The 24,184-nt window shown below is 40.2% G+C and overlaps 1 protein-coding gene across 2 annotated transcripts in view; it reads left to right on the top strand.

Annotated features, from left to right (window-relative positions):
- LOC146990689 (E3 ubiquitin-protein ligase Midline-1-like) overlaps nt 1–23,902 on the top strand; it is a 60,498-nt gene extending 36,596 nt beyond the window's left edge. For both annotated transcript variants that reach the window (XM_085797322.1, XM_085797313.1), the window contains exons 3-10: nt 8,746–8,841; nt 12,926–13,033; nt 14,799–14,947; nt 15,744–15,871; nt 17,049–17,192; nt 20,872–21,033; nt 21,269–21,476; nt 21,557–23,902. In XM_085797322.1, coding sequence (XP_085653448.1) covers nt 8,746–8,841; nt 12,926–13,033; nt 14,799–14,947; nt 15,744–15,871; nt 17,049–17,192; nt 20,872–21,033; nt 21,269–21,476; nt 21,557–21,905 — 1,344 coding nt within the window. In that variant the 3' untranslated portion in view covers nt 21,906–23,902. The remainder of the gene's footprint in view (nt 1–8,745; nt 8,842–12,925; nt 13,034–14,798; nt 14,948–15,743; nt 15,872–17,048; nt 17,193–20,871; nt 21,034–21,268; nt 21,477–21,556) is intronic.
- Nucleotides 23,903–24,184: the final 282 nt, after the last annotated feature.

The raw sequence follows: 24,184 nt of genomic DNA, 5'->3' as shown, positions 1-24,184 counted from the left end.
GTCAGTGTGTGCTCTGAGAGACTGCAGCAAAAGATTGATCAAACAAGTTGTTGAGCTGATTCATCTTTGCAGAGGTGCCACGTCACCATCTGGGTCAAAACTAAATCTTTTCTGTTGATTAATCCATCCATCCAACAAAAACATTTTTTTTCAAGCCTGCTGATTATCTCAAACATTAGCTGAGCAGAATTCTCACAGAACAATGAGCGAGGAAATACATTGCACTTTTCCAAGGCCTCATTTACCCAGGGAACATTTCCAGCAATAACTCCACTACATGCTCACTCTGAGTGGTTTCACCTTACTAAATGAAATGTCATGGTGCGAGTCCTATGAGAAACAGGTTTCCCTCCTTTACCAGAGGTTTGAAACACATGTTCAAGTGTGAAGTAGTTTCTAATATGTCCGCAGAGAGAGGCATGGCTGCAGTGTTACAATGGAAAGCACTGATTCCACAGCACTGAAACTGTTGTTCCTGAAATATTACTGCAATAGTGTAATACTGAGTTCTAAAACCCCCTTTTAACACTCAGGTGATTAGAACCATGTAGTCTCATTGTTTTCTTCCTTCCTCAAGAAATTAATTTAAAAAATAACCTCACATTGCTTATTTCCCTGGAGTCGTCTTAGATCTGCATGTAGCTGCTAATGCCCCATCTCATCTATTATTATGGGCCCTCTGCTGGTTGGCACCATTTATTGTTGAAGCAGCCTCCACGTCCTTTGCCATCAGATTTGCTGCATGTGTTTACTCCGTCTCATCTCGCGTGTTTCAGCAAATCTGAACAGAGGAGAATAATTAGCAGTAAAGCTACAGGTCAGTGCATCATCTAATTATCATGCTCCTGTTTCTAATTACTATGCCCCCCCACACACTCTCTCCCCACGTTCATCCACAGAGATAGCGTAGCGTAGCACAGGTCAGTGCACCCAGCAGTTATCGTATAGGCTAATTATGTGATGTAACATAAAAATGAAACAAAGCAATGGGAGTTTTCTTCTTAGTCTGACATGATCACAGGTTCTTAATTAGTACCTGTGCGTGCACAGAACATGCCCATATGATACAAGCATGACATGCCATACTGGGAAGCCTTGTTTACACATACACTATAATGTATGTTTTCCCACCCAAGATGAAGGAAGACTTACAGATTGCATGCGACGCTTCCCGTGTGAAGCACAGGTGCAAGTACTGTAGCATGTGATTTACATTTTGTGCAAATCTATACTTTGCCTGAGGAGCACACACACTGCTCATCCCTGGTGCCTTCTGCTTTACAAGCTGAGCTGCTCAACATCAAGCATGACTTGGAAATAAAAGAGTTAGGAGTTAGCAGCTTTGGGAGAAAGTCCAAAAAATATGCTTGTTATTCTGCAATTTTGAAAAAAAAAACATGATTTACTGTTGTGCTTACAGCTTTCACAAGCAGCTAAATATTCAGATTCCTTCCAAAAGTCAACCCTGGTTTCTTGACTAAGTAAAACAGCAAAATGAATCATTTTAGAAATGGTTGTAAATAACACTCTCCCTGGCTCTGACGAACAACGCTAAACTCAGAAAGGCTCATAGAGACAGTGAGAAACTCTGTAGTCTGTCATCTGCCTTGTTGGATTTATCAGTGTGAACTTCTTTGCTGCTGCTGCTACTTTATGTGTAATCCGTCAAATAAATAAATCATGTGCTGCTGTTTGACACAAGTTGCAGTGTTTTGTGAGGACATTAAGAACAGATGGGTAACCAAAGCATGTGTAACTGCTTCATTGACTTTTGTGCTGTGGCCTATACACACACAGAGCCAAGCACTTGAGGCTTGCATGTCAGCACACACATACACATGGGACCTAACCCTCCCATGCCATCTGCCCTGCAGCCTCACACAGATCTGAAAAAAGCCACATACGACCTCCTGCCTCCTGCGCAGAAAACAAATGTGGCATTTCTGCCAAAAGTTGGAGGGGATTTGAGCACCTGTTCAACTCTCAGACCTCTGTCGACATCCAGCTGGCACATGACGTGAGTCTGATATAAACCACGGGTTTAGACCCCATTCGCCTTAATGACCTTCACAGGCCCAAGGCACAGCATTTAAGTGGAAGTGAACAATATGGCAATATGGCACCTTTTGATATTAGCCCTGTAAAACAGACTGTGTACTGTTTGTAAGAGTTTACACAGTGTGGTGCTCTCCTCTGTGCACTAGAGCTTTTTTTTCCTCTGATCACTAAATCTATCAACTTGCTTTTTCTCTGATATTTGCAACCGGGATATCAAATGATTTCTACTGATGTAAGACTCTGAGTTGTGGAAAACATGCAGCTTCATTGAATAAATGATTAGTTGATTAGTAAATAGAGATTTGTTTTGCATCCCTTCCCTTAAAAATAATTTTGTTTAAAACCATGGATGAGCTGCAGCTTTTACAAACATGAGTTCAAGTTGACGATGAAAGGTTTATTATGTGATACATTATACATCAACAATTTAGTTAAAGCACATCATACCTAACCACATTACTGCTTCTTTTTTAATTTACTTGTTTTGCTGCATCTTCCATTACAGCAAAGCATTAAATGTATCTCTGCCTCAGGCCGAATTCTGTTTCCAACTAGGAAGCTGAGTTCTGTACATGTCAGTTCACTTAACCTTAATTCATCTCAGTAAACACATTTTCCTTTTTATTTTTAATTTTTAAATCTGTGTGGCAGCATTTTGTGGCACACATTAAGTAGAAGCATGCAATAAACCACACACTGCACACTGCTGACGAATCTTGACAACAGCCACTTTCAATTATGATTATGTAACAAAAGTAATGTCAACAATATAAACTTTTACATTTACTAGAGCATTTGGACCATGTTCTGGTCTAGAAAATGAACTTAAACGAGAGGAGTAAAACAAAAAGGCAGAGAAACCTCAGCGTCAGCTAACCCAGTGGTTACACTTGAACTACTTAAGATGTAACAGGCAGTCTCTTTTTCCCCACTTTCACTTAGAGATGATGTTTTTCTTTCACTTTGGAGTCTGACAAGTTGAAACTGTCACATTTTCCAGACCATTTCATGCATATCACTTTTTGCTCTGATCTGCAGGAATTTGAGATATCTCTGCACTCAGCACAGGGAAGAAAAAAGAATATCAGATGATTGGAATACTTTCCTTTTTCAGTGGTTGTGTGTCTGATAAGAGCCATGGAGGTTATTGTGGGAACACCCATCCTTTTTCAGAGATAAAATTACCCCCGTCACAGGAAATTGACGAAGAAGGCAGCTGGAAATAGCTTTTAAAGTCCTTGGCTCTGGGTCTGAGGAGAAAGAACCTTGAGGGTAAAAGATGGGTGCTGCTGCTTCTGCTGTGTGTGTGTGTGTGCCAATGCTGGTCTCAAATCACAGGTGTGTTGTGTTTATGTAGTAATCCTTTTGCTTTAATCAGCTGTCCCTTCAGTGTTGCAACAACATACTTTGGGGTTGTCAAGCGCCAACATGCACTATAAAACACAAGCACGCACGAAACATTACATTTAATTCACGGCCTTGCAAAAACGCTCAATATTTACCTTCATGTCCTCCAGCTGTCGCATTCATATTTTATATTGTGAATACACTTATTCCCTGACTTCTTCCCTTAATATTATTAAATATTTCAACCTCAGCTTCATTAAACTACTCTTAAAGTGAATCATGAAAGTGCAATAGCGGCTTTTCTGACCTCCAGAAGTGATGTAGAAGTGTACTTAAGGGTGTGTCAGCACACTGTGACATCATATCCATCAGTGCTAATGGGTGTGATTACTTGAAACTTTCACCCAGTCAGGGCATTAATATGGAAGAAGTCTCCAGACAAATAGAGGGCAGAATATTACCAGAAAGTGGGAGGTCGACCTCTAATATAAAAAAACAAGGGCTTGGTACTCACACAATGCTGCGCTGTCATTCAAGAGCCAATCACAACCACATCTGTGCCCTCACGCCCGAATAAATCTAACCTCATCACAGGGGAGTTGTTAACATATTGCCAGGACTTTAATCCATCAGGGAATGATGTTTTACATATTAACTAGCAGGTTGTTTTCTTTGGTTATTGATGCATTGATGATGATTTCACACCCAGTCTGCCCAGAGACCCAGAGAGACAGGTGAGATGTAGAGGTGGCAGTGGTGGAGGATGTCCTCCTCCCATCCTCATGTGGGTCTGAGGGCAGACTGGACTTGAGTGCTTCTCTACTGCCTCTTGAGGTACAGAGTGGTATTACCAGTCAAGGTGGGCTGTGGCTAACTCCAGAGAATATCAGCAAAACAATACAAAGACATGATCTTAACCCTTTCTTTTAATAAAGCTTAAAAGAATCACTTTACATTAGAGGAGTGGTTATATTACTGACTATTACTTCTCCTTGCACAAAAACCTTCTATAGGCTTCCTTAAAGAGCTGACAGCTCCTGCTGTCTGGAACACAGCCTGCCTCAAAAGGCTTGCTTCTCTCTCAGTTGAAGTAAATGAAAGCTATTATCTGAAGATTTACAGTGCATTGTGCAGGGAACTCTTTTTTTTTTCTTTTTTGCGTTTGGCACTGATTGTTCCCTTTGCTTGAGGCTCTTCGTGTCTCTCAATCAAACACGATCTCTCTCTCTCTCACACACACACACACACACACACACACACACACACACAAAGACACACACTCACTTTCCCAATTTTCCCCAATACAATGTTCCTTTCCTTCTGCCTTTTCTTTTATTCTCTGCAGTGCTCTGCTTTTGAGTCAGTGCTGCTTTTTTTCCTGCAAGAGTCATCTGATTGTCTCCCAGACTGATACTAACACACACATACAAACACGGTTTCCAATTTACAGGGGAGCTTAAGAGTAGGAAAGTGGGTGTCGAGCAAAGACACCGGCACCCTCTATCAAATACAGAACACCCAATACAATGACTTAGTAATAAGACAGTGTAGATGTGTGTGGAGAGATGGGTGGACACACTGAGGCGCAGCAGTAAAAACAACAACAACTCCTGCTTTAATTTCTATCTTGCTCTCCAACTATCCACCTTTGCTGTCTGTACTTGCCCCAAGTTTCTTCTTTCTTTGTGAATAAGGTTCCTCAGATCCTTCTCTAACACACTCTCTCTGTCTCTCTCTCGCTCACACACATACAGACTCATATGAGCAATGAGGAAAAGAATGGAGTGAATTTCTGTCAGTGCGGTGAGGATTCCTGAGAGCACAATCCTGCTCAGTGTCACAGCAAATCTTGAAAAGATGTAGCTCCTCTGAAGTTCACTTCCCTACCTGTCTCCATCTATGGTGGAGTGTGTGTTTGTGTGTGATCCCCTCGCACCTTCTTATCACCACTTCTTATGTGAGTTAGTCCAATGGAGGAAAATATCAAAAGGGGGGAAAAAAGTGATACAGCCTGAAATATGGAGCCATACAACTTTTATTCTTAAGCCGAGAGGGAAGACGTTAGCTGATGAAACGTATGCAAAGTGTGTTTTCAAAGAGCGGATTCTTGTTGGCTGATATAAGAAGGAGCTGCGAGTGGATCTGAGTGTGCTACAGCTTCGCACTGATTAAGAGCAGATGTTGTGGAGGGAACTAGCTTTCCTTTGAATAAAAAAAACATCAGCTGACCACACTTAAGAAAACAAATCTTATTTTTAGAAGTGTATTTACATGCTTGCTGCTCTGACTACACCGTTGGCCTCTGCTGCCACGTAGCCATGTAACTCACTGTGGATTAGAGACACCTTGTCATGAAGGTGAGACATGGTTTTCATTTTATGTTTGACACCTTTGCCGAAATCAGCTGACAGACTTTTGACTAAAACCAGGAAAAGAATGATGAAATCCCTCCATTTTCAGCACCACTACGAGTTTCCCATTTAATTTACAATATAATTGGAGATTTTATTGATTACCTCTTAAGGCTTTTTATAGTCTGACTCCAGATTGTACTTTTAAATAGCTGTCTTCTTAACAGTTGTTCAGCCTGCTGGCTGTTCCTGTGTTTAGGTTTAAGACTTTGTGTTTCATACACTGAACAACCTATTAAATTATTTTATGACTGTTTTATTGGTTCTGCTTTGTTGTGTTTGTTCTTGTATCTTAGGATACATATATTTATTGCTTGTTCTGTGTAATGCATGTTGTAATACTGGTTTTAATACGTGCTCAGCAGACAACTGCATCTACTTTATATGGCACTGGGTGGTGCATCATATATTAGAGACATATGCAAAAACTACTCCTAATTTACAACACAGTAGCACAGCTGCCATCCTTTCATCTATCATACCTGCCAACATTAACCTTGATATTAATTTGATACTTAAGAGTCAAAAATAACTTGCATGCACAACTACTTTGTACAGCATGTTTACAATACATGAAACAATATGGGCTGAACTGCTACAACTTACTAATTGTATGTCGCAGTATAACTGAAGTATTTTTAGGAAGTTGCACCTTGCATCTTGGAATAACAACATTATGTTTCATTGTATGCAAATATAATGACAGTAAAGTTGTTTTTACATGGAAGATATCTGAAACTATCCTGACTTCCTCTAGAGACCAAACTTCATCTTAACATCCTGTTATTTATTGGAAAGATGATTTCCTCAGGGAAATTCAGAGTTCTCTCCAGACCAGTGTAAAACTAGTTTAATAAGTGCCACAATCTCAGTGGGAGAATACATTACTAAAGCTGGGAAAATATATTTTGGGCGAGATCACTTCCTGTTAAACTGATTTTGCATCCATGCAGCTCAAAAATCAATATAATCTGAAAGCATTGGCTTACTGTATATCTAAAAACTCATCAAATCAACAAGGTTTAGCTCAGTTGGTCAAGCACAGATTAAATTTATGCAGACACTTTTTTTTTTGTGGAAATTCGGGCCAGACTGACAGCAAAGAAGACAGGCAGACAGAGAGAGAAAGAGAGATATGGTGGATAAACAAGCGGGATTGACAGGTGATCAGCCTGACAGCCAGGCAGTTCAGCTCCCTAAAGATTAATACTAGTTGGCAGCATGGACACTGTGGATGGAGGTTAACCCCTGCATGTCCAAATCTGGCTCTACACAAGCACACACACAACAGAAGGAGTCAAATACACAAATACACATGGAAGCATGGAAACTGACAGCAGGTTTCATTTTTTTAAATGCTGTTTGTTGTTCCTTATGTGCATGTCAGGATGTATTTCATGTACTGAAGATTGTACAGTATCTGTGTGTGTGCAGAGATGTAAAGTAGAGAGATGTGGAAGGTAATTACACATCTATGTACGCGTCTGCTGCATGCACACCCTACACGTGACGCTGATGCTGACTTATTGTTGTGTTCCTTATCGTTTTCTAAGAGGTTTAGTTTATTTTTATCTCTATGGACAATAACACCACGACAACATCACACTGAGTAGACCTTTATGCTGCTTTTGCTTTTGTGTGTCATCACCGTATTAAGGCCATCCATTTTGCCCCCCCTCCCCCCAGTGTCACTACAGTGCACACACACAAACACACAAATCCTGCCATCTCTATCTGTGTTTACCGCTGTTGCTTATTCAATATCCCCTCTGGGGTAACTCCGTTTTAATCCTCAACACAGCATCAAAACCTAGCTTTGTTTACACTGCCGCTCAAAAAGTGGTTAAAGGTTAAGCGAATTTAGATAACAATGTAGCGTGTCTAGCTAGTTGGCTGTCTTAATTTGAAGCAGAACAGTTTGAATTTGCATCTTAAAAAGAAGCAAAAAAGGATTTATCCAAATGCTAAATTTATTCTGATACCTGTGTCTCTGCAACGCTTTCTTTGACATTTAGCTGTCCCGGCCTTGCTGCTCCAACACACCTACACAACCACTTTTTTGAGACCTGCAGGTAATCATAGCATTCACCAAGTCTGAGCCTAAAATCATTTGGAAAACAGTTTTGAACAGGACAGTGGAGACGTGGCATCAGAGCGGCTTAAGCACGCTCGGTTTGGCAATAACATGACGGTCTTAGAAGGAAAAGAGACAGCTTGTGCCCGAGCGGATAAAAAACAGAAAACGAGAAAAAAACGGGAAAAAGGGGGAGGGATGAAATAAAAAACAGGGAGGAGCGTTAAGGGACAGCGCTGACGTGCTGTCACCTGTTTGCCGGTTCGTTAGCCAAGAGCGCTGCTGCGTGCTCTCATAGGGAAAGCTTTTGATGCCTAATTTGCTGCTTGGCCGGGTTTGCGCATGGCTTGGTGCTCAGTGGAGTGGCTGTCCCAGTCACATCCTCTCCTAGTGTAGGCTCCTCTGTCGGAGGCTCAGACGGGGCAGGATGAGGAGGCAGTACAGGGATGAGGGTTATCACCCGCGCTCAGAGGTACGTGGACCTCAAAATGCACGCCTTCAAAATGAGAAGAAGACCTGGGGATATTTGTGCAGCAGAAGGGAAAACACAGATTTTCTTTGCTATTCTTTAGTGACTGTGCACCGAGGAATATTTGCTTGCATTTTCTAGACTGTGGCTGTTATTTTTACTTGCTTTACAACTTTTTTTTTGTTTTTTTTGATGTAGCACCTGAGGTTGTCTTGCAAAGTTTTGGTCTCCTGTAAGCAGACAAACCTAAGGGGGTCTATTTGTTGCATTTTTATCTCAACTTTGATTTACAGCTCTGCCCTACATTTCTGTTTATTTGCCTCCGTATCCCAGACATGTATTCTCTGTTTGTTGACTCTGTTTTGTCTTTGTTTTGTTTGCTACAGCAAGCCCTGGACTCCAACCTGACTAATTTGATCAAGAGGAACAATGAGCTGGAGTCACTAATGGGGAAACTCATCCAGACTTGTCAACATGTGGAGGTGAGTCCCTGTGGTCCTCTGAGGTCAACACAGACCCACATTGTCTCTGACTGGTTATTGTTCCATGTGTTTAGATTTCATTGTGGATGTAACACAATTAATCTGCTTTGGGAAATCTGTAATGTTACCAAACGAGTATGTTTATTTATTTGTTAATTTTATTCTTTGCAAAATGATGCATCACTGATTTCTGTGTTTGTAAAATCCCACACAAATATACAAGACTGATGAATGCATTTATTCACAGAAGCACCTTAGGTTTTCAACCTCCGGCACCACACACCCAGATCATGACTCAGGACAGAGACCATGCTGTAGCTTAGCATGAAGCTAGGTGACCAGCTAAAGTCACTGTGAACAGCTGAATAACATGAGAATGATTTAATTACATTTTACTCCTAATCAATGAGAGATGATACAGATTTAGCATGATGCTGTGCTGTATGTTCTAGCTTTACATATATATACAAGCTGAACTACTGCAGTGCAGTGTTGTTATCAGTAATGTGGTGTGAGCAGTGTAGTCGTATTGGTTTTGCAATCACTTACCATCTGGTAGGTCTAATATGCTTATCATATTATAAAAACAAAGTGTGTGAACGTCTGTGTGTTGAACTCTATAGAAGGCAAATCTGTGCTAAGCCTGCCGGTTCATGTTATGTTGGCCTACTATGCAGCTTTAAGTAGAGCAATGCCACAGGGTTAAAAGACAGTGACATCTTAGTTTAGCAATAATGGAGAATGTCCTCTGTGTCCGGGGAGACCTTTACAGTACAAACTGCAAGGAAAGGGGATTGGGATTTGTTATGGAGATTCAAGATTTTTTTTTTTTTTGCTGAAGTGCTGAGATCTGTGTGTCTGAGTATGTTTTTGTGTCACAATCACGCAAGGATGTTGTTGTGAGCTAAGCTGGAGGGCAAACTGTGCTGATGCAGGAATTTTAAAAAATGCCAACGTATGATCCTTTCCATCACAAAAAGACCAAAAATAGCAAAACACTCCACTTTAAAAAAAATCAGAAATGAATAAATAATGTGCACATGAAGGGTTAAAATGCTTGACCTATTTAATCCACACTGTGTTACAGTCACAACTATACATGTGGTGGGCTTCCACAACACACTTTAAAGGGCAAAAAGAGCTTGTGAAGTGTAAAGCGATTGGACATGGTCGTCAGGTGAGAAAACTCATTTTGCACAAGCAGGGGATGGAAAATACCAAAAAAAAAGAACTGATCAAGAAAAAGAAATGCATGAATGCATAAACTCAGTAAATGAATCCACAGATGAGGGATGATGTGACAGTGTTCAAAAAAGTGAAGGAAGCCATTAATGGAGCTTTCTGAATATTTCACATCAGATTCATCTATTCCAAAGCTTCTCTGGAGAGAGCAGCTGAGATTCCCTGACATCTTTCACACTCCCAATGTTGTATAGAAACTACACATACATGCACACACATACTTTGATGATAAGACTTAGATGCATTTCTGCAGGGGAGTTGAATAAGTTATTAGTTTGTTTCTGACTAATTTAAAATGTTAAGGATGGCAACCGTGCTGAACTTATCCAAACATCACATCCAGTTCAAACGCATCTCTGTTTGTGTAATTTAATGTTACTGCACCACAATATTACCAGCATTTGTAATCTTGCAACACTGAGTCTTTAAGAAAATGGAACTCAAATATTGTGTTGACATGAAACAAAAAAGAAAATGAACAACTTAATATTCCAAACCACTCGGAAAAAGCTAGGTCTGCTGGGCTTACAGCTTTTGCTTGGAAAATCTAACTTCACAAAGCCACGGGGGGGAGAAGAAAAAACACACACTCAACAAACACAGTGTTGGAGGGTCAGTGAATAAGTTTGGCCAGTAAAGTTTATATTTTCCGCCTCTGCAGAAAGTTTGGTTAATGTGGCTTGAGTTTGAACGTCCTGGAGGTTTGAGTCGTGTCGTGCGTGAGTGCGGTTAAGTGACTCACATAATGTCCCTGTAAGGATGCAGTCTGTCAGACTGATCATGTGCTCCATAGGGCTCTGCCCACAGTCATTAGATGCTCCACATCTTTACAAGACACATGATATATTCTGGTCACGGTCTGTAATAGGTCACAGTGCTGTTACTATTATTAGAATTTCCTCATTTTAATTTTCGATAATATGCTCTTCCTGTGCTGCTTTGAACTGTGGAGAGTGTATATGTGGCAACATGTGTGAGTCAATGTAGCCTTGTGGGTGACTTTTCCAGACAAATGAGCATGTCCTCTTTGTTCACATTGAGTTCTTGCCACAGAGAATCAGAGCTTCATTGGAAACTTAACATCAATCTTCGCTAGGGAGAAACAATTTCAGAACAAATTTGAGTTAAATTGTTGTTTATCAGTTGTGGGAAAAGATTCCTGACTCATTAGCACATTCAAACGTAAAATCAGCTGGAGACCAAAAGAGCAGATGAACTTAAGTGTGTGTCTTCTTTTGATTCCAAAGAAGCCTCCACCCAAAAGCCCACTGTTTTTAGATCTGCATAACTCTACTAATTGGTGCATAGACTAAAGAGATAACATACAGTACACACGCTTTTCACAGAGTAAACAGTTTGAAACCTTAAGCTTCCCCACAGCTGTCACAGTGATGTCGAAGAAACCAATTAGCAGTGTTGAAAAGACAGATGTGCTGCATCGCTGCAGCTCCCCTGCACAGCACAGCTAAGGTGTTCAGCTCAGCGTGGCTCACATAAGCTCTGAGATGTAATCCAGGTGGCAAATTGTTTCTGTTGGCAACGTGATCCCAGAAAAAAACAACAACAACCCCAAATCACATAATGCTGTTTATGAAGGGACATTGAGGATATTGAGGAAGTCCTGTCCAGCTTTGTTTGGCTCTGTTGAGTAAAGGCAAATAACTCGCCATGATGTCATTACTAAAACACCTGTCAGCATATGTGTGTGTGTGCGTTTAAGAGGGTGTGTGTGTGTGTGTGTGTGTGTGTGTGTGTATGAATAACTCTGCAATCTCTTGTTGGCTTGGCAACACATACTTCCCTTTCATTGCTCCCCATGCTATCACTTTGCTGCAGCAACAAAACACTTTACAAGGTGCTGAAATGACCACAATGAGAAATCACACATAATGTTAAAGCTCCAGCTTTAGAATTGGACAACTTTTATGGCCTGCTGTGACTGCAACGCTTCCAACAGCAAACTGAATCACATGCCTCAGAGAATGGAGCTGGTTGCCATTTTTCTTCTAAAGACCCTAATGGCAGAGAGACCCTGGATGTAATCTACAGCATCAGCTGCACTTTCCCAAACACCTTCCAACTAAATTAAATCATATTTCTCCACTTTAATTGCCATCAGTGGGTTTTCAGCCAAATGGATCTTTGAACCCACAGCCACATAAATATATTTTTTATAGAAAGTCATGACAACACTTGACTTTATAATCTCTGAGCTTGAAGCTCCACAATGCCAATTATGCTTGCAAGAGTTCAACTAAACAATATAACAAATGTTAATTACACTGTTGGCAGGTACCTTGTTTCCATGATATGTTATATATACGGTAAAGCATACGTTTTTAAATGGGATTTAAATATGTATATTAAAACCTGGATTGCAAGTTACCTGGTATCAGTCACTCAATATCAAGTGTCTCATCCCCAGCTTGCTTCAGAATGGCCACAAATGAGGGAAGAAAGGCTACTTCTTGTTACTAAATTCACTACATAATATACTACACTCAGTATCTGAATAAAGTGCACTACACTGTAAATAGGGGCTGATTTTGGACACAGCTCCTTGGTCTGGAGTGTCATGTCTACCTCTAATTACTAAATGGCCTCCTGCTTATTTTACTTGTCACTCAGTTCTCAGGAGGCAGAATGGCTGAATAGGCCTCATTCTCCTCAAGTGTTTGAGAAATACAGGGTACTCTGCATCCAGAGATCACATGGACAAACCAGAGGTCTTCTGGAAGTCCATTTTGGAGAGTTCACAAACTTCAGGCAGCACTGTACAGTATATCGACTACAGATCCACCTTGCTTTGTTTATATAAAACACTGTGAAAATTGGTTCTCAGGTGAACGCGTCCCGCCAGGAGGGGAAGCTCATCGAGGAGTGTGATCTCCTGATTGACATTATTCAGCAGAGGAGGCAGATCATCGGCAGCAAGATCAAGGAGGGGAAGGTAAGGTGAACAGTCAGAGGGCGGTGGAGTGTGACAGCAGATAGGATTTATCCTAGTATGCTGTTTAATTATGTATTTCCATCTTACACTTCATATCTGCTCACTTTTCTCACCTCATTTTTAGTGTAGCAAACAGTGAATAAACTTGTATTTGTTGCCAATTTCAAAACTACCAATGGAGCCACTTGTCATTTTGCTATTCCACTGCAAACAGTATAATCTGCTTGTTTTTATTGATGCCTTATTTGCCAATATACTGATGCTTTTGTAGCTACTGATTTACAGCAACTCATTAGGATGATGTTTCCTTCCATCAATGAACCATTCCACAGGTACAATGATCACCAAGGGACAAATATAGCCTGCAGATCTAATATTACTCTCTCATATGCATAAATATAAAAGCCAGTTAATGCCACTATTCCTTCAGTAGATGAAATCTACCGTGCCACTGTGGTACAAATCAATTTCTCTCATTAGTTTGACGGGCGTTCATAATCCAAAGGGCTCCATTTGATTGGCTGTTAACACCATCACTATTCAAACACACTACTACCAGACCTCATTTTGTGTCAAAATGCAATACTGGATTGCAGACACTTGATCTGATCCTTACATCATGAACAGACAACAGACTGTTCAGCTGCCTGAAACACAAGCCCTTCAACACATGCGAAGCAGACGGTGATAACAGTCCAACTGGCCAAAAGTAGATCCCAGAGCATATGGGCGGGCGTATTTACTTGTTTTCTAAACCCAGATGATTTTTTAAAGCTGTGTCTAATGAGACTTGGAACACATGAGGGAGATTTTTTCTCACCATGTAATGCAGCTTTTAGGATTGTATCACAGTGGAGACAGAGATGCATCCACAAATATTTATTGTTAGGCCAACAGATTTCTACAAATTGCCTTTTAGAGGAGGGCTAATCATGATTAAAGCTCTTAGGAGTTTCTCTTGTTAGTTTACCTCATGTCTTTATTTCTTAACATGATGACTTTGCACATTTCTGTGCTTTTTTGGCTGAAATTACAGTGTTTCAGGTTACTTATAAGCCAAACTGCTGATGAAATGTCCTTTGACCTCAATCCAGCCACTGACCTCAATCTGTCTCGTAAAATCTCTGCTCATAGGGAGAGGGAATGAAACTGAGGGGCAAACAAGGGGAAATGAAATCCCCGGTTCGCATGCAATAGAATCAATGACACTGGTCTGGTACAACTGCAGTGGGACATGGCAGAAGCTTAGCTCATGTAGTTGGATGTCCCTATCTCTTTCTCTCTCACACACATAGTCTGATTTATTTGGTCAATGAAACAGAGGCAAAGTTAACCTTCAAGTTTCCAGTCCCTTTACCCAAAAACAAGTACAAAGATCAAAACAAATCAGCTTTCAGCTCCTGTATAACTTTAGCAACGCATGATGGATATGTTCATGCCCTTTGCTACAATTTATCTGCTGTGATGCTCATCCAGTTAAGAAAACATGAAGAAATTGATGACTGTCTGCATCCGTCAACTCTGGTTCTGACCTTTTCATGTATGAGTAGTTTTGAAATGTTAACATCCATCTCCTTGTACCCATAAAACCCTGTGTTTTTGGGTGATTTCCTGTTGTCTGATCTCATTATGTTCTCATCTCTAATGATCCGAGAGCACCTTAACATGGATACAGACATTTTCACACACTCTTGATTTGATTAATTGATCTATCCCAACAACACCGTTCTCAAAAACCTCTCTTTTCATTTGCCGTTCTTCTCAGGCACAAAGGCTTAGGAAGCTGGCCCAACAGATCTCCAACTGCAAGCAGTGCATTGAGAGGTCCTCGGCCCTCATCACACAGGCCGATCAGACTCTGAAAGAAACCGATCATGCTCGCTTCCTGCAGACCGCCAAGAGCATCAACGAGAGGTCAGAGACAGCCCACACACATGCTGGGAGTTCTTCAGCTTGGTCACATAATATCCAAGTTGAGGGGGAGGTTAAATGCTGCACACATAGATGTTGCGAAACAATGTGAGAACTTTTTGGCCTTGACTTCCGCAACAGCAAAGACAAGTAGAAGATATCTTTTATTTTGCCCAGTCTTACTCATGCTTAAGATGTCTAACAAATTTATTTGGCAACTGAGAACAAAACCCAGTGTCCAATGTGTGCATCCTCAGGAGAAACAAAGAATGATACAAAAGACGACCATTATCCTTCAGTCCTTCAAACAAGAACAATGTTTCAATCAGAATCTGATCTGCAGCGCTTCACTAATTAGGGGGTTTATTCCAGTCAGAACTGAAGCAGATTTTCTTTTCTTTCTTTCTTTTTTTTTTTTTTTTTTTTTTAAATTTAGCAGTTGTTGAGCGGTTTGCTAATTATGTTAAGAATCTGTGATAACCCATCAGCTAATCTGATCTGGTGCAAATGCTTGATATTCATATTTCACTATGTTGCAGTCATTTATCACTGTCAGTTGTTTTTTAGAGATAATACCAAACACTTATGCTGCTGATTACTTTTCTGCTGGAATTACTCATGCTACAGTACCAGTACATTTGTATTCTCCATTCATCAAGACGTACAACACAACTGACATGGGGAATTGCATGACAAGTGTCCACATCTGAAACAGCAAATTCATTTTTATCAGTTGTTTATCTAAATCACATAAGAAGAGGTTGAAAAACATGTCCAATTTTGATTGGTAATGATCTAGGGTTTCCATGGCAACCGCATCAACACAAGTGCTGATCCCGGAGATAAACCTAACAGACACCTTCGACACCTTCGCCCTGGACTTCACCAGAGAGAAGAAGCTGCTGGAGACTCTGGATTATCTCACTGGTACATATCTGTGTTTTCCATCAAGCTCATTATATTCAGACAGACTTCTGCACTAGTGTGCAGTTAAAGGCAGCAGGAATCCCAATGCATGTGCACCTTCATCACTTGATGTTGACTTTCCTCAAGGTGAAATTCACAACTCAAATGTCTCTTTTTGTTGGATGTTATTTCTAGGCCTTTCATCCATGCCCTTGCTGACCATACAACCCCCCAAAATGTCCTGTAATTACAATTTTATTCCAGCTTCAAATTATGATTTTTCTAATTTTGACTTCTTTTGAAGTTTCTGTCTTTAGGCACTGCATTTGAAGGTTTGACGGAACAGGCCCCTGGCCTTTTAACTCCAAAATTAGTTTTCAACATTAATTTCTGATGTCCCATTTGTGAGGACCCATCAAAATGTCACCCCATGAAAAATGAGCACGCTGGGGACAAAAAAACAAGGCATCATGAGGAGTGGATTTGAAGGTCTGTGAAAATGGCTGGCTCAAATTTATTCTCTGCGATGCATGAGGGCTTCGCTCAAGGGCCTTTTCACTAAGTGAATCAGTCTGAATCACTCCACTATGTGCATCCACTCATGACAGAAGGCTAGGGAAAAGGGGAGAGTGACACAGAAAGAGAGGGGAAGTGGCTTTAAAATCAATTTAAGCTGTGCCTTTGTATCTTTGTTTCTTTACCTCAGTCTATCCTTTCTACTAGCGGCTTTATGACTTGAATACAAACGTGTTTAATTTATTATTCGATAGAACAAAAGCAGGTATAACACAATAAAGTGTTCACCCAAATCAGTACATGAGTGTAAGAGAGCCAAATCAGGATCTCTGGTTATGTAACTCACATTTGTTACTGCGAAGAGGATATTTACTCTTCTCCCTTTACTCTTTAATCTGAGCTGCTTTTTATCTGATTATTTCATTATTTTAAATGCTCAACCAACCACTCTACTGGAAGGAACATCTTCACTCCTCTGTGTAATGAAGCTTTTACACTCATAAATGCAACCCAATGAATGCATACTAAATTACTTGGGGCGACTGTTTGTTATAGAAACAGACAACGTTTGAGTATGCAATCATTTTCACCAATGTGATTTGCAATTATACTCAAACAGAACATAACATTAGAGCCTCTGCTGTTGGATGATACTGACTTATTTTTTCTCTCTCACACACAGCTCCAAGTGCTCCATGCATTAGGGAAGAATTGTGCACGGCTTCGTACGACACCATCACAGTCCACTGGACATCTGATGATGAATTCACAGTGGTGTCCTACGAGCTCCAGTACGCCATCTTCACCGGACAGTCTAACATTGCCAGTAAGTTACAGTAGCTATGGCGCCGACTACTGTCCCACATCCTGCCTGTAAACACTATCAATACATTTGTTATGTGGATGTACATCTTTTAAAAAGACATTTACAGACTATCTAAAGGCCTCAGATCTGCTCCATACAATCATGCTGCTTCACTGGTGGCCTCTAGCTCGCCTCAGGCAGCAGGAAGTTGAAGTGCCTTTCTAAAAGCTGAGATAGCAGTGAAGTGGAAGCGGAATCTCCTGAAGTGAACCCTCTAGCCTTTATGCTACTATCACTCTCAGATGTTGTCACACATCAAATGACTGTGGCTTGTGAAGAATGAAAGGGGAGTAAAATTTGACAATTGTGCAGCGAAAAATCCACACTGTGCGCAGAGCCCTCTGCAGACGAGACATCAGTGAATGTACAGAGATATTTCAGAGTCGACACATGCAAGACGTTTAGGTTTAAGTGGCACTGAAGGAGTGAGATGTTGGATCAGGAGAGATGACAGTCGAGAATGAATCAGCACCCCAGACACATGCATAGTGACACAATGTCTTGTTTAACAGCAACAGACAATCTGTATATGCTGACATCCACGCACACTTAAGTCACTCACACACAAGACCCAGAAAATCATGAGCGCACTCAAGTGAGCAACAACTACAAGGAGGAAAATGGGGTCAGGGCATCTGAAGAGAGCTCCGCTGCTTCCTTTCAATCAAACTGCATTTTCTCTGTCTTTCATCTATTCTTTTTATGGATTCAAATAGATATACCTCATGACAAAAAGTCTTTTATCCTTCCTACTCTACTGCATGTTCTTTTGTTGAGAGATCCCCCCTTTCTTCTCTTTCTTACCTCTAAAGGTTACACCTCTGCCTCTGCCTTCATTCCTTTACACTTTAAAGCATTTTTTTTGGACTGACAGCTTGGCCTATTAAACTAATGTGACACTGTATTTCCCCTGTTACTTTTACATCTCTTCCTCCTCCGTGCATCGAGATGGTGTGATTTTTCTCTCCTCCTGTTTTCACATCCAATAATGTCAGGGGTGTTGCTGTTGGCGTCTAATCACGTGCCAGAAAAATCCCCCCAGGCCCAATTCAGCAAATCACTATGCAAGAAGGGAAGCGGTCCTGCAGAGTTAATGTAATAACAGCACAAAAATAACATCCTTAACTCCTGTGTGTAATTGTTCTGTGCAGCCTTCTGGTTTGGATTTCCTGGGGGAAATGTGTGTCAAGATGATAGTGACTAACTAACTTTCCTATCTGCCATTTCAGTTTGATACACTTGGAAATACAGGCTTGATCAAATAAAGTTGCAAGGTGTTTAATTTTAATGAATGTATTTACTTCAAGTCGGGGAGTGTACCAACAGGAATATGAACAGTAGTTACTTTGATGGCAAAAGATTTTTCTCAGTCCCATTTGATCATTCAATCACTGTTGGAGTTGGAGAAAAAATAGATATTTAGCAGATGAAGACAGGCAGAGAGACAACTTTTTATCCTCCTGAGACCCGGCAATGCATTTTTGTACACTGTAGTGCACGTCATATTCAAACCCATTTCTCTCATACTAAACATGTCACCTTATTAAGTCCTGTTGTTCACTACAGAGGACAACTGGCCCTTTCCAATGATATCTTGTGTGGGGGGGTGTGACCTTCCAAACTTTCTGTGCATTTCTTTTAAAAATGGCCGACATCGCAACAAGCAGATTTTATGGGAAAGAGTACAAGTGAGCATGAAATTTACAATTTTAAGTATTTTGAGTCCTATATGTTGATTGTTTATTATAAATAAACATCTCAGCAACACTGAAGTCAATTTTCAGAACTGAATTGTTTACTTTTCATATGAAAAAAAGCTAATTTTACTAATGTACACTGTAGTGGACATCGGGACTCTGTACTTGTGTTTCCGTCACATTTCTTTGGGAACAGCTCATTGACAGAGGCTGAGTAAATTCTTATATTCTTAAATAGTTGAGGGGGATTCAGAAATTGATTTATCAGAGGATAAGAGTCCATGGTAAGATGATGACCCTGTAGGAGAGTGTAAAAGTTCAGATGAGGAAGAGCCAGATGAAGGAGATCAAGACACAGAGCTGACGTGGTGCACCATTGGTTTCTATGGGCCAAAACCAAAACATAGGGTTTTGAGGTTTTAAATCAGTGCAAAATGAATGCCCATGGAAATATACTCCCGAAAACAGGTACCTTGACTTTGTCTTGACTCTAAATAATGATTAATCAATGAAAACTGTTCATGGATGGACAACAAGCCTTTTGTTGAGGCATTAATCATAATAGCATAAGATGCAGCCTGTTTGTCTTTTGCTCTAAAACGTCTGAATGGTCAATGAAATACCATCTCGAATGATGAAATCACAAACATAAATAGTGTAGTTGATGAAAAAGAATGAAAACCCTATAATTGACATTAGTTTTTATAATATATTACTGTATTTTACATGATAATTCTAGTCTTTCCATGTACATTATAAGCATCAAAATATTACACGTTTGAGAACAATATAGTCCTGTTGTACACTACAGTGCACAGGTTATAAAATTAAAATAAAATAAAAATTTCAGATTTTTTTCTTTGCAATTTGTTCTTTACCATCCCAACACTTAATTTATGTAAAAAAAATCTAAATCAAAAAACTTTATTTTTCCTGGGTCTCAGGAGGATATTGTAGATACACCCCGAAAACCTATTACCAAAAAAATGCTGATGCTTCTTAGGCTTTTGGTTATCTTTGGATTGAGCTAACTGCAAAGTAATTACCAATTCAATTGACATTTTTAATTAGAGATAACAGATAAGGAAAGATCTATATGTACTGTATGTTTTGTTTCGGTCCAGCAAATGTTAACTAACTGACTATCCAGCTTTCACTTGATATAGTGGTCACATTTTAGCTGCAGAGTTGTGCTGTTACTCTGTGGCTTAGTAACGTTGGGGATATAATTCAGGTGTTTCTATTGATTCACATGGACATTTTTGGTACAGTAGGTCCAGGTCTTGATGAAAATGGTGGGACAGTGTTATAGTGTAGTGTAACATTTGGCAGAGAATCGAAGGTGCTCATTATGGGAGATTGTTTTACTGGTTTTCACTTCTGGGTGGCCAACAAGGAGCAGCACTATGGCTGTAAATTAATGCACACATTCCTCAGGTGAACAAAGCCATGACATGGAAGGAAAATGTGGTGCAGCAGTGCTGAATTGCCTCTGACTAAAGCACACACGAAAGACACACACACAGCGAAGAGAAGCACAGTGCAGCTCTGAAGCCAACGAGGTGTGAATGCTTTCCTCTTGTGGCTTTTCACACCCTCTCACCTGTTCCCACTGCCACAGGCTTGCACACAACCAGCCTTTTAGTGCACTGTCCTTTCACACAGCTGTATATCACTCTGTGGGACACTTTAAATTGTTTTTCTCCTGCTCAGATGTTGTTGTCTTGTGCTGAACATGCCTGCTGTCGAAATTAAACAGATTTACAACTGATTTCTTCTTTCAAAAAGACAGGACAGTATCTATGATATCATCTGCTACAATGCACACTTATTAATATGTACACGTCATCTCCTTAAATTAACTGGTACACAGTGCACTGTACCTTTACCTCTCTGCCATACTTCTTCCTCCTTATCTCATCCTTCTTTCCCTCTCCTCCCAGGTCTCTGCAACTCATTGGAGAGCTGGATGATTGTTCCCAACATCAAGCAGAACCACTACACGGTGCATGGTCTGCAGAGCGGCACCAAGTATATCTTTGTTGTCAAGGCCATTAACCAAGCGGGAAGCAGAAGCAGTGAACCGGGAACTTTGAAGACCAACAGTAAGCCACTGACGAGTGAAACTGAGCACTTCATATAGAAATGACCTTTAAGGGGAAATTCATGAGTAAACATTCAAGAATAAGTTGTTTATTGGGTTTCTTATGTCACTTGCTTAACTTGCTGAGCTTGAAATACTTCTGTCGGGACATATGAAATTTAATTGAACTGAAAATAAATGACCTGTTCTGTCAGGAATAGAATATATTTTCCTTTGTTCTCCTTCTCCTCTCCCAGGCCAGCCATTCAAGCTTGACCCAAAATCTGCTCACAAGAAGTTGAAAGTGTCCCATGACAACCTAACGGTGGAGCGGGACGAAACTACATCTAAGAAAGGCCACAGCCAAGATCGCTTCTCGAGTCAGAGTAGCTATGGTGTAGTGGGAAATGTCTATATTGACAGTGGGCGTCACTACTGGGAGGCTCTGATTGGAGGGAGCACATGGTGAGTCATGATATAGAGATTATCTTTAAGGGTCAAAGTGTGAAGTTTTCAATTTTGGATAACGATCTGCTCCTCCTCAGGTACGCTGTGGGTATAGCCTACAAATCAGCCCCCAAGCACGAGTGGATCGGCAAGAACTCAGCCTCCTGGGTGCTCTGCCGCTGCAACAACTCTTGGGTAGTTCGCCACAACAGCAAGGAGCTGGCCATCGAGCCCTCGCCCCACCTGCGACGTGTGGGGATCCTGTTGGACTACGACGCTGGATACCTGACCTTCTACGATGCCGTGGGCTCCCAGCACCTGCACACGTTTAACGTCTCCTTCATACAGCCCGTGTGTCCTGTGTTTAACGTGTGGAATAAGTGTCTGACGGTCCTCACTGGTCTGCCCATCCCTGACCATCTAGAGGGACTGGAACCCAACAACTGAAAGCTACAGACACAAATAAATCAGCATATACTGGCCTCATTATCTTAAAGCTGCACTAGGCAAGATTTGTGATAATTCTCATGCTTGCATCGGGAAAAGTGTCCTATCCTCTTAAATTGACTAAGATCTGCTGCATTTGCCCAAATTTAAATTCTGCTTATGTGAGCATTTGCACACCCAGTTGCACTGTCTCCCAACAAGCACTTTGTCTAAAAAGCTGAATCCACCAGTGTTTGATTATTTCTTCTTTTCCATTGGTTTTCATTGGTACAAACCACTACAGACCAACTATTTTTTGTGAGTAAGCCAATGGCACAACTCTCACAATCAATATTTATATCCTGCTACTATTTGTGCAAAGTTACCCCATGCAGCTTTAATGTGCAAATGTAAATGGATACATTCCTGAGGTGTTACGTTGTCAAGCTTCTCATAAGTGATTTTTAATTGTTTATTGTGATTTATAATGGAAAGTATGATGCTGGTTCATGGTGTATTTGACTTAAAAAGAGATGTTGAAAGTCAGCGCAGATGAAACCAGGACAAATGGACCTTGTTGTACCAGAAATTCCTATTTTATGGCACTTTGGGCTACGGTGGGCATATTTGTACAATGGCAACTAGGAAGCAAGCCACAAATCTGTCTATTTTTTTTAACACCATCTTATCAGATTTAGCACTTTGAAAATCCTTTACATACTGCATACATTCACACACTTGACAGGAGTACATAGACACAAAACCCTAATTTTAATCAATCACAGTTACTGAAAGAGCAGGTGTACATTTTGTAAATTCATAGGCATTCCCCCTTATCTTCCCCTCCTTCATTAAAAAAGGAACCAAAGTAGCCATTGCTGTCTGTTCACTTGTCTTTGCATAAAACTTTACTCGTAATAAATGCTGAATTATTTTTTAAAAAAGTGACATATAGAGGAAATAGCAATATGCTAATATTAAAAGCAAAGTATTCCTTTAAATGTAGACCTTGTTTTTGCACATTGTTCATACTTTATTCATGGGTTTGTAGCTTCAAAGTTTCATTCATTTCTGGTGCAATTAACATGCATTCATATTGGCAAAGTGTTGTGTTTTGTTTGACTTACTGTTTTAATTTCCCTTTTTTGGGCTGCCAGAAAAGTCCTGCCATTTCAATTTTATGTGTTATGTAATATGTGAGTTGTGCTACAGTTGTAGCCCCAGGTTATTATTGGAGCTGAGGGGTAAAAAGCACAATTGGGTGTAATTTTTGTCACATTTCTCTAAAACAAACTGTTTAGTAAGAGATATTTGTTCTGGTGTGCCAACACACCCCTTAATTAGCTTGTCTTCCCATTTTATCTTCTAGAAATATTCCGTTTTATATGTCATTTTCACACTGAGGTCTTATTTCATCAAATCCACATGCAGCAGATTGGAAATGTCAGTTACTCTTTTCGTTTCGAGTTAAGATAACACACCACTAACATATGGGGATGTCCTTTTTCTTCTGCCTAATGGCTATGTCAGTGAGTCACTCTTTACATCAGTCTTTGGCTGAAGCAAATGATTTAAAAAGGACAAAAATAAGTTAATGATCCATAACCACTAATGCTCATAGGTCAAAACCATTACAGCATATTTTCAATTCTAGATCATGTACGTAGTGACAAATGTATGTAACAAAATGGATCTCCTCAGTGCAAGTGCAATGGTTTGGTTGTATTCATCAATGTTGCGTTGTTTCAACATCCAGCACACTTAAAATATGGGAGACAAACAACAATCTATTCTTATATTCTGTGCTTCCTTTGCAATAACTTTAACTGTATGTTTTATTGTATCGGATACAGATATATAGTGCTTAATTTAATGCTTCCATTTGAAATTTACCATGGTGTTATATGTTTTATCTCTGTGGACATTTTTATGGAAAACAGGATATGAGTGCTTGCATCACTGTCGTCTGAGATATGTCTATGAAAAGGTCAAAAATAAACGTTCCTTTTCGCATTAAAGTATGATTTTTTTCTTTCTTTCTCCAGTCAAGTAATATTGCAGTGTGAGAATGTCAAGAGCTCATAAAGTAGGACCGGGTGAAATGCCAGGAGCCATTTCGCTCTTTCTGGGTGACGCACAAACAAAGGGGGGAACCAAAGCAGTCCCAAATTCAATAAGTTTAGACCATGATATTTTGGTCTGTGTAAAGTTACTGGTGCCCTACAGGAAGGTAATGCACTTATTGCTGTAAGCATGACTATGTTATTTTCAAACTTTCTCTGGTAAAAAGCCTAATTCAT

The sequence above is a fragment of the Trachurus japonicus genome, chromosome 2, assembly GCF_045865225.1.
Source record: "Trachurus japonicus isolate A0001 chromosome 2, Traja_1.0".
NCBI classification, from domain to species: domain Eukaryota; kingdom Metazoa; phylum Chordata; class Actinopteri; order Carangiformes; family Carangidae; genus Trachurus; species Trachurus japonicus.
Note: the sequence above shows the minus strand (reverse complement) of the source record. Positions and strands in the feature narration are given on the sequence as shown.